At 42.1% G+C, this 12,072-nt stretch overlaps 1 protein-coding gene across 1 annotated transcript in view; it reads right to left on the bottom strand.

The window, feature by feature from the left end:
• luzp2 (leucine zipper protein 2) overlaps positions 1–12,072 on the bottom strand; it is a 566,503-nt gene that overhangs the window by 203,377 nt on the left and 351,054 nt on the right. The window contains exon 5 of the mRNA XM_061887318.1: positions 2,868–2,930. Coding sequence (XP_061743302.1) covers positions 2,868–2,930 — 63 coding nt within the window. The remainder of the gene's footprint in view (positions 1–2,867; positions 2,931–12,072) is intronic.

Below are 12,072 nucleotides of genomic sequence, written 5' to 3'. Positions count from 1 at the left end.
CAAATAAGTGTTTGATGAGCATTCCTCAACTTACTCAGTCTTTTTTGCCACTTGTGCCAGCTTTTTTTTAAAAACATGTTGCAGGCATCAAATTCCAAATGTGATAATATTTGCAAATGGAATGACGTTTTCCAGTTTGAATACACCCCAATACCATCACAGACGCTGGCTTTTGAACTTTGCGCTTATATCAATCTGGATGGTTCTTTTCCTCTCTGTTCCGGAGGACACAATGTCCACAGTTTCCAAGAACAATTTGGACTCGCCAGACCACAGAACACTTTTCCACTTTGCATAAGTCCATTTTAGATGAACTTGGGCCCAGCGAAGCCGACGGTGTTTCTGGGTGTTGTTGATAAATGGTTTTTGCTTTGCATAGTAAAGTTTTAACTTGCACTTACAGATGTAGCGACAAACTGTAGTTACTGACAGTGGTTTTCTGAAATGTTTCTGAGTAAATGTGGTGATATCCTTTAAACACTGATGTCTATTTTTGACGCAGTACCGCCTGAGGGATCGAAGGGCCGTCATCTCACGGCTTACGTGCACTGATTTCTCCAGATTCTCTGAACCGTATATGGTGAAATCCCTAAATTCCTTGCAATAGCTCGTTGAAGACTGTTTTTTTTTAAATGTTCAACAATTTTTCTCACGCAGTTGTTGACAAAGTGGTGACCTTTGCACCATCCTTGTTGGTGAATGACTGAGCATTTCATGGAAGCTGCTTATACACCCGATCATAGCACCCACCTGTTTCCAATTAGCCTGTTTACCTTTGGGGTTTTCCAAATAAGTGTTTGATGAGCATTCCTCAACTTCCTCAGTCTTTTTTGCCACCCCTGCCAGATTTTTTTAAAACATGTTGCAGGCATCACATTCCAAATGTGGTAATATTTGCAAATGGAATGACATTTTCCAGTTCGAAAACACCCCAATACCATCACAGACGCTGACTTTTGAACTTTGCGCTTATATCAATCTGAATGGTTATTTTCCTCTTTGTTCCGGAGGACACAATGTCCACAGTTTCCAAAAACAATTTGGACTCGCCAGACCACAGAACACTTTTCCACTTTGCTTCAGTCCATTTTAGATGAGCTCGGGCCCAGAGAAGCCGGCAGCGTTTCTGGGTGTTGTTGATAAACGGTTTTCGCTCCGCATAGGAGAGTTTTAACTTGCACTTACAGGTGTAGCGACAAACTGTAGTTACTGACAGTGGTTTTCTGAAATGTTTCTGAGTCAATGTGGTGATATCCTTTACACACTGATGTCTATTTTTGACGCAGTACCGCCTGAGGGATCGAAGCGTCGTCATCTCACGGCTTACGTGCACCGATTTTTCCAGATTCTCTGAAACGTATATGGTGAAATCCCTAAATTCCTTGCAATAGCTCGTTGAGAAATGTTTTTTTTAAACTGTTAAACAATTTTTCTCACGCAGTTGTTGACAAAGTGGTGACCCTTGCACTATCCTTGTTTGTGAACGACTGAGCATTTCATTGAAGCTGCTTTTATACCCAATCATGGCACCCACCTGTTCCCAATTAGCCTGTTCACCTGTGGGATTTTCCAAATAAAAGTTTGACGAGCATTCCTCAACTTCCTCAGTCTTTTTAGCCACTTGTGCCAGCTTTTTTTTAAAAACATGTTGCAGGCATCACATTCCAAATGTGATAATATTTGCAAATGGAATGACGTTTTCCAGTTCGAAAACACCCCAATACAATTACAGACGCTGACTTTTGAACTTTGCGCTTATAACAATCTGAATGGTTATTTTCCTCTTTGTTCCGGAGGACACAATGTCCACAGTTTCCAAAAACAATTTGGACTCGCCAGACCACAGAACACTTTTCCACTTTGCTTCAGTCCATTTTAGATGAGCTCGGGCCCAGCGAAGCCGGCAGCGTTTCTGGGTGTTGTTGATAAACGGTTTTCGCTCCGCATAGGAGAGTTTTAACTTGCACTTACAGGTGTAGCGACAAACTGTAGTTACTGACAGTGGTTTTCTGAAGTGTTTCTGAGCCAATGTGGTGATATCCTTTAAACGCTGATATCTCTTTTTGACGCAGTACCACCTGAGGGTTCGAAGGGCCGTCATCTCACGGTTTCAGGCACTGATTTCTCCAGATTCTCTGAACCGTATATGGTGAAATCCCTAAATTCCTTGCAATAGCTCGTTGAGAAATGTAGTTTTTAAACTCTTAATCAATTTTTCTCACGCAGTTGTTGACAAAGTGCTAACCTTCGCACCATCCTTGTTTGTGAATGACTGAGCATTTCATGGAAGCTGCTTATATACCCAATCATGTCACCCACCTGTTTCCAATTAGCCTGCTCACCTGTGGGATTCTCCAAATAAGTGTTTGATGAGCATTCCTCAACTTACTCAGTCTTTTTTGCCACTTGTGCCAGCTTTTTTTTTTAAAAACATGTTGCAGGCATCACATTCCAAATGTGATAATATTTGCAAATGTAATGACGTTTTCCAGTTCGAACGTCAAGTATCTTGTCTTTGTGCCCACTGGGTTGAGTTTTTTTCTTGCCCTCATGTGGGATCTGAGCCGAGGATGACACTTTCCAAACCCACATAAATCCAAGCAGGTATGAGAGGTAAGGCACACTTCAGTATTTATAAACCACATTGATATGTTTATGCCTGCAACCCGCCCACTCGAGTTGAAAGCAACAATCACGTCCACCCAGAAGGCATTTGCAGAACATAAATGCAATAAAGGTGTACACTGGGATGGGGGCAGGGTGGTGGGGTGGGGGGGTGCACTTCAAACGGACAAACTGAAGTTAAATATTGATGCAAACAGGACTTATTTTCTGACAAACCTTCGAATGATTCAGAGTTGACTCACCTCTTGCTGTAAGTCCTTGATGATTTTGGTTTTCTTTTCCATCTCCGCTTTAATCAGTTTAACCTGGAGACAGACGACACAATGAAGCAGTCGTTGTGAATGTCATCACTTTTTCCTCATCCGTCAACATTTCGCAAGAATCAAAGAGCATTTAATCAACGTGTTCACGCCAACCAAACTGGAATAAAGTCAGCGTCGTTCGTTTTTTTTTTTGCAATATACAAGGTCTGCAGTAGAGATGCGCGGTTTGCGGTCTCATCCGAGGAGTCCGCGGATAAACCGCGGGTCGGGCGGGTGACATGACGAAAAAATTGATTTTAATTAAATTCGAGCGGGTGGCGGTTGAACCATTCGGAAATATTTGATATACATGGTTCAGGGATCGGTATCCTTTACTATTCAAAGAGCCATTTAGGACCCGTGTCATAAAGCGAAGAAGACAATAGGAGACGCAAACGTTCTCTAGAATGACTGCCGGCAGTCACTCAGTTAATAAGTATTAAGGCGCGCTATGAAGCCATTTGCTCTGTCGCCTTCTACAACATGTCACAGTCACTCAGTTAATAAGTATTAAGGCGTGCTATGAAGCCATTTGCTCTGTCGCCTTCTACAACATGTACGATCTGCTTGTCAGTCCAGCAACATGTTGTGTGTGGCTGCAAGGCCTACTGGGTGACACAGAGTACACTAATGGTTGCGATATGAACAATTTTAACACTCTTAGTAATATGCGCCACGCTGTGAAGCCACACCAAACAAGAATGACAAACACATTTCGGGAGAACATCCTCACAGTAACACAACATGAACGCAACACAACAAATACCCAGAATCCTTTGCATCCATGACACTTCCTGACTGTGTTATACATCCCGCTAGCAGCAACCCCTCCCGTGCGTCGGTAAGGTGATAGATAGATAGATAGATAGATAGATAGATAGATAGATAGATAGATAGATAGATAGATAGATAGATAGATAGATAGATAGATAGATAGATAGATAGATAGATAGATAGTACTTTATTGATTCCTTCAGGAGAGTTCCTTCAGGAAAATTAAAATTCCAGCAGCAGTGTACAGAGTTAAGATCAATTAAAAAAAAAAAATTAAAATAAAAGTAAAAAGTAAATAATGGGGGTTTAAAAGGAAACAAAATAGAGAAATATTACAAAAAGAATAAAAACAATGGGAATAACAATATAACAGTAAAATAAGAATATAACAAGACAAAGTAGGCAGTAGTGACCATGTTATGAAAACGTATTGCACTGTTATTGTTTTGCATCCTCTGTCATCCTAGTACCCCCCGCCCCCCGTCCCAGAGAGGAGTTGTACAGTCTAATGGCGTGTGGGACAAAGGAGTTCTTGAGTCTATTAGTCCTGCACTTGGGATGAAGCAGTCTAGCACTGTGTGTGGGGTTGGGGGCGCGGGGGTGTAAAATATATTCAGGAATAGTCACGGATGCAAAGGATTCTGGATATTTGTTGTGTTGCGTTTATGTTGTGTTACTGTGAGGATGTTCTCCCGAAATGTGTTTGTCATTCTTGTTTGGTGTGGTTTCACAGCGTGGCGCATATTAGTAAGAGTGTAAAAATTGTCTATATCATAACCATCAGTGTACTCTGTGTCAGCCAGTATGCCGTTCAATCTTGTGCATGTGATTGCAGAAGCTGAATACAACATGTTGCTGGACTATCAATCGGTTTGTACATGTTGTTGAAGGTGTCAAAGGCAATGGCTTCACAGCACGCATTTATTCTTGTCATCATGATGAACACCATTGGATATTCGTGAGAACGTTAGCGGCTCCCATTGTCATCTTTACCCTTAGAAACGGGTTTAAATAGCTCTTTGAGTGGTAAAGGTGGCCGACTTCTGATGTATTTCAACGGGCGGGTGGCGGGCGGTTGCGGTTCTGATAAAATGTTGCTTCGGGTGGACGGCGGGCGGATGACGACTTTGGTGATGCGGTTGCGGATGATATAATTGCCTATCCGCGCATCTCCAGTCTGCAGGTTTCAACGTGTCGAATTTAAGACTTTTTTAAGACCATCTTAAAAATAATGTAAGACCATTTCACATCTATATGGACAAACAATACAACGACAAAGTAAAATCAGAGGTCCAGGATGAATTGTAAGTACCGTATTTTCCGGACTATAAGGCGCACTTAAAATCCTCGACAGTGCGCCTTATAACCAGGTGTGCCTAATGTACAGTATAATTCTGGTTTTGCTTACCGACCTCGAAGCAATTTTATTCGGTACATGGTGTAATGATAAGTCTAACTAGCAGATGACAGTCAAATATTACAGATACGTGTAGACTGCGATAAGATGGCAGTCACACGTAAGAGATATGTGTAGACTGCGATATGATGGCAGTCACACTTAAGAGATACACTATATTGTCAAAAGTAGTTGACCACCCATCTAAATAATCAGAAACAGGTGTATAAAATAAAGCACTTAGGCATGGAGACTATTTGTACAAACATTTGTAAAAGAATGGGCCGCTCTCGCTCCTAAATACTCTATGGTCAGCTCTTGGCTTTATTATTAGAAAATGGAAGAGTTTGGTGGAGGAGGAATTATGATGTGGGGTAGTTCCAGTGAAAGGAACTTTGAATGCTCCACGATACCAAAACTTTTTGGACAATTCCATGCTCCTAAACTTGTGGGAACAGTTCTTCCAATATGACTGTGCACCAGTGCACAAAGCAAGGCCCATAAAGAAATGGATGACAGAGTCTGGTGTGGATGAACTTGACTGGCCTGCACAGAGTCCTGACCTGAACCCGATAGAACACCTTTGGGATGAATTAGAATGGAGACTGAGAGCCAGGGCTTCTCAACCAACATCAGTGTGTGACCTCACCAACGCGCTTTTGGAAGAATAGTCGAAAATGTCCATAAACACACTCCGCAACCTTGTGGACAGCCTTCCCAAAATAGTTGAAGCTGTCATAGCTACAAAAAGGTGGAACAACATCATATTGAACCCTATGGGTTAGGAATGGGAAAGCACTTCAAGTTCATATGTGAGTCAATGCAGGTGGCCAAATACTTTTGGCAATATAGTGTACGTGTAGACTGCAATATGATGGCAGTCACACATAAGTGATATGTGTGGACTGTGCTATGATGGCAATATGACTCAAGTAAACAACACCAACCAAACCGTTGAACTTTTACTTACCCATCTTGTGCAAGTCATTTGGCTTTATTGTGGGCTTTCGTTAAGTTTCCTCCGATCCTAACAACACAACGCTGCGCTCACAGCACACTAGCTGGAGGTGCTTAATAAATTCTGATGGGTCATTACAGGTAGCCTACTTTAGTTCCGTTTTATCGTTACGTTTTAGCCATACTTGCCAACCCTCCCGGATTTTCTGGGAGACTCCCGAAATTCAGCGCCTCTCCCGAAAACCTCCCGGAAGAAATTTTCTCCCGAAATTCAGCAGGGCTGGAGGACACGCCCCCTCCAGCTCCATGTGGACCTGAGTGGGGACAGCCTGTTTTCACGTCCGTTTTCCCACTATATAAACAGCTTGCCTGCCCAATCACCTTACAACATCTACGGATTTTAATAAAAAAACTCCACACACAAGGAGACGAAGCAGAGGAACAAGGAAGTTACAGCCATGGCGACGCCGTCTGTAATAGAGTCATCTATGTTGTCTGTTGCCATCTCCTGGTGAATGTTGGCTACAGCTTTATGGGGTTGCTTTTTGATAGGCCAACGATTTATGTGGTGTTGCGCACCTGACGGCAAGTGACTCTCGCCAGTACGCAAATGGCAGAACAAAGGTTACTCAAATAGTGAAAGGTAAGTGTTGTTGTTATTTTTTTTTAGTAACCAGCAAGCACAGTAAAGTTAGTAGAACAACTGTGTTTTTATTACCGTGTATTTGATAGGTGCCGTCTAAAATTAAACTATTTATTTTATTTATATATGTAATAAAATATATATATATAGCTAGAATTCACTGAAAGTCAAGTATTTCATACACACATATATATATATATATATATATATATATATATACTCGAGTTGGTGAATTGTAGATGTAAATCTACTCCTCCCCTCTTAACCACGGTCCGCCCAAATCACGCCCCCAACCACGCCTCCGCTCCACCCCCGACTACGCCCCCCACTCCCCACCTCCCGAAATCGGAGGTCTCAAAGTTGGCAAGTATGGTTTTAGCATCCTCAAAAATCCAAACATTTAAAAAGCAAGATTGAAGTTTATGCATGTTTTAAATGAAAGTAACGTCAATAGATGTTTAATACCTTTCAAAATCGTATTTAAGACCTTTTATGAGATTATAGGCCTTAGATTCAAATTATTGCATTTAAGACTTTTTAAGACCCTGCATATAGCTGGTGTTTGTGGTTGAGGGACAGCAAATATCCATGGTTACAGTTTTTCACTTCAACACATGGCTCCCCGAGGGAGTTGCAAAAACGAACGCACCATTTCTCACTTTTAGCTTGTGTGTGTTTAAATATTAATCGAGCGTTTCAAAATGAGAGGAGGAAAACATTTTTAGTTTTTTTCTCCCCCCGTTTTAGAACAGGCCGTTTAAAAGCTTTTGTACGTCCTTCAGGGAGGTCGTCAAGATAAACCTGTTGACAATGAGGGAAATTATCACAGTGTTGCTGACCTCATACCGGGAAGGTACCGCCGGGAACTGAAAACGAAGCCGCATCGGTTGACTCACCGTGAGATAACATCGCGGTTTGTCTTTGAGCCTCTCAGTTTTTGTCGGAGCCAAAGGGAGCATGATGCTGAACTACAACATTCTAATATTGACTGCATAGTGAGGGTTGAATGAGCCAACTGTTAAAAGTTAAGGGAGGGGTCCCCTTCAAGGTTTCTCTTTGTACACCATTTGGTTGAGTTTTTTCTTGCCCTGATGTGGGATTTGAGTGGCTTGTGCAGCCCTAGGAGACACTTGTGATTAAGGTCTATATAAACAAACTTCGATTGATTGATTGTGAGTACTTTGTGAGTTCCATCCCCGGCCGAGTCATACCAAAGACTATAAAAAATGGGACCCATTACCTCCCTGCTTGGTACTCAGCATCAAGGGTTGGAATCGGGGTATAAATCACCAAAAATGATTCGCGGGTGTGGCCACTGCTGCTGCCCACTGATCGCTTCACCTCCCAGGGGGTGAACAAGGGGATGGGTCAATTGCAGAGGACACATTTCACCACACTTATTGTGTGTGTGACTATCACTGGTACTTTAACTTAACTATCACTGGTACTTTAACTTAACTTAATGAGCTACAAATGAGGCATAATAATGCAATATGTACATACAGCTAGCCTAAATAGCATGATAGCATTGATTAGCTTGCACTCATGCTCTGACCAAATGTGCCAGATTAGCACTCCAACAAGTCAATAACATCATTCAATGAAGTGAATGATATTTATACAGCGCTTTTTCTCTAGTGACTCAAAGCGCTTTACATAGTGAAACCCAATATCTAACTTACATTTAAACCAGTGTGGGTGGCACTGGGAGCAGGTGGGTAAAGTGTCTCGCCCAAGGACACAACGGCAGTGACTAGGATTGCGGAAGCGGGAATCGAACCTGCAACCCTCAAGTTGCTGGCACGGCCGCTCTACCAACCGAGCTATACCGCCCCAATGATGTTATTGACTTGTGCATTCAATGATGTTATTGACTTGTGCATTCAACGATGTTATTGACTTGTGCATTCAAACACAGTATAAAACTTTTTGTGGACAAAATGAGACAGAGAAGGAGTGGGAGATTTTACATGTAAACAAACTGTTGTGTTTGTCTTCTATTTTCCCCCCATCTTTTTCCATTTTCAATCATTTTTAAAAAATGCTGCACAGAGCCACTAGGACAGCACTAAAAGGCCGCAGGTATAGCGGATTGGGCATCTTAGAGAAAAGCGCTATATGAATATAATTCCCTTCAACAATATGAGTGGTAGGACACAACAGATTTAAAAAAAAAAAAGGTTGGATTTTTTTTTTTTATCGATTAAAAATCGTTACAAAAGAGAATCGCGATTCATTTTGAAAAGCAACATATATTTTTAGACACACTTAACAGAAATTCCAAAGAAAAAATAAAGAAAGTAAAATGTCGAATGTATGAGTTGGCATGATCAGATGTTCCCATAAACATTTTTGGCCTCAAATGTGACCCATTTTTTTGCCAAATGGAGCGGAGTAAAAGTAGTTTATTTTCTATAAATATACTCAAGTAAAAGTATGTTGCATTAAAACTACTCTTAGAAGTACATTTTATCCCAAAAGTTACTCAAGTAGATGTAACGGAGTAAATGTACTACCCACCTCTGGTTGTTCATGCACAGTTCATTTTGTGCACCAGTAAAAAAACATACAACTTTGTCTTGAATTTGAAAAAAAAATATATATATACATATATATATATATATGTCTTGATTGGATTATCCAGAGAATAGTGCTCGATACCGTGGTAGAGCGCAATATGTAGGTGTGGGAGCAATTCAACATTTGACATTACTATGGAGTAGTTTTGACGGAGCAGAAACGTGCGAACTCGTTGGGAGTTTCCTCCTCTCCCAGCTTGCTAGCCTCAACCTGAACCTTGGTATTTACCGTGATGACGGACTGGCAGTGTGCCGCGCCTCGCCAAGGAGCAGCGAGAACACCAAGAAGCGCATATGCCAAATCTTCAAAGAAAACGGCCTACGGATCACGATTGAAGCCAACAAGCAAACCGTCAACTTCCTCGACGTCACTTTCAACCTGAGAAATAACAGCTACCAACCATTCACGAAACCCAACACAACACTCCAATACGTGTAACATGACAGCAACCACCCACCCACCACCACGAAAAGAATACCTACCGGAATTAATAAAAGGCTATCGATGCTGTCATTTAGCAAAGCTGAATTCGACCAAGCAACCCCCCCGTACCAGAAAGCACTTGATGAAAGCGGATACAACTTCACCCTCACCTATGAACCCACTCCAGGAAACCAACCAAAAAAGAGCAGAAAACGAAACAACATCATCTGGTACAATCCGCCATTCAGCAAAAACGTCTCAACCAACATTGGCCGCAAGTTCCTCACTCTGATCGACAAACACTTCCCCAAAGGCAACACCCTAAGAAAAATATTCAACAAGAACAACATTAAATTTCATTTCAAACCACAACAAAGCAATTGCAAAAGGACTGCCTACCCCCAGACTAAACGACTCTGAAACCAATAAGGAATGTAACTGTCGCAAGAAACCTGATTGCCCTCTCAACGGACGGTGCTTACAGACATCAGTCGTTTACCAAGCAAAGGTAACACGCAAGGACATTAACACATCCGACACGTACGTAGGATTAACCGAAGGAGCGTTCAAAACAAGATGGAATAATCACAACGCCTCCTTTAGAAACCAGACTTTGCGGAATTCTACAGAACTCAGCAAACACATTTGGAACCTCAAAGACAATAATGTTGAATATTCAATAACATGGCAAATCCTTGCATCCAGCACACCTTACAACAGTGGTAATAAAAGATGCAACCTATGCTTAAAAGAGAAACTGTTTATTATATATCATCCAGATCTATCATCCCTCAACAAGCGCAGTGAAATCATTTCAACATGCCGCCACAGACGGAAACACCTCCTAGGTAACACATGAGCCAATCACCACACCCTACGCCTGCCTGTACCCACCCACTCTGTGCCCTATATAAACCATTGTATGTGAATGCTTTCATTAAATCTCCTGATGATTGAGGGAACCCCTCATGAAACAGTTCTGTAGAGATGAAGTAGTCTTGTGATTTTTCCCACACCTACATATATACATATATATATATATATATATATAGATATAGATATTTTTACTAAAAAAGTGTTTGCATATGACAGTGGTGGGGGTTCGGTACCTCCAACAAGGTTAAGAACCACTGGTTTATACTTAACCGGTGGTTTTGTCGGATATAATGCACGACTACATATTATTGAAGGAGAGATACGACTTATTGTTCTTACTGTAAATAGCAATCGTGTTTGGGAGTTTTATTGTGATCCAAAAGCAAACAGCTTTCAGCGTTTGCTCAGCACTGAAGGTGTTCACTGAGATGCACAATGAGGTTCAGGTGCAATATGTGGATGTGGGAATGTTAAGCGTTGAGGTGAGAGTCTGTGCTGGGAAGAGAGTCATTTCCAAGAAAATCTTGGAAATTGGAAGAGACACCATTGGTCCGTTCACATCTAATGGATCATGCTGCCACCTGGGAACTTTAAATGAGAACAGTCCAATTGGCGATTGACCAATTCCCACGAATGGCGAAACTAGATTGTGTTCAAAGGAAAAACACAATTGACGTCCACGTACCTTACTGACCCCCTACAACAACATGATTGGCAATCAGAGCCCTGGTGGCACGCATGAGGTACTTAAGTCAGACTGGAACTATTATTATTTTACTGGCATGAGCTGTTGGTCTACAGGAGAATTTGTTTTCTCATGACCAGAAGACAGTAAGGGTTAAGCAGATCATCAATTATGACGTCTACCTTTAAAAAAAAAAAAATTGCTTAAGCAAGAAAATGCAGGATAACAATTACAGCAATGACATTGTAATATTCAGTATCGGACTGTCTTATTGTGGCGGTCCGCTCCCTGTACGATCAGTGCCAGAGCTTGGTCCGCATTGCCGGCAGTAAGTCGAACACATTTCCAGTGAGGGTTGGACTCCGCCAAGGCTGTCCTTCGTCACCGATTCTGTTCATAACTTTTATGGACAGAATTTCTAGGCGCAGTCAAGGCGTTGAGGGGTTCCGGTTTGGTAACCGCAGGATTAGGTCTCTGCTTTTTGCAGATGATGTGGTCCTGATGGCTTCATCTGACCGGGATCTTCAGCTCTCGCTGGATCAGTTCGCAGCCGAGTGTGAAGCGACCGGAATGAGAATCAGCACCTCCAAGTCCGAGTCCATGGTTCTCGCCCGGAAAAGGGTGGAATGCCATCTCCGGGTTGGGGAGGAGACCCTGCCCCAAGTGGAGGAGTTCAAGTACCTAGGAGTCTTGTTCACGAGTGAGGGACGAGTGGATCGTGAGATCGACAGGCGGATCGGTGCGGCGTCTTCAGTAATGCGGACGTTGTACCGATCCGTTGTGGTGAAGAAGGAGCTGAGCCGGAAGGCAA

Source organism: Nerophis ophidion, linkage group LG25 (assembly GCF_033978795.1).
Source record: "Nerophis ophidion isolate RoL-2023_Sa linkage group LG25, RoL_Noph_v1.0, whole genome shotgun sequence".
Taxonomy (NCBI): Eukaryota; Metazoa; Chordata; class Actinopteri; order Syngnathiformes; family Syngnathidae; genus Nerophis; species Nerophis ophidion.
Note: the sequence above shows the minus strand (reverse complement) of the source record. Positions and strands in the feature narration are given on the sequence as shown.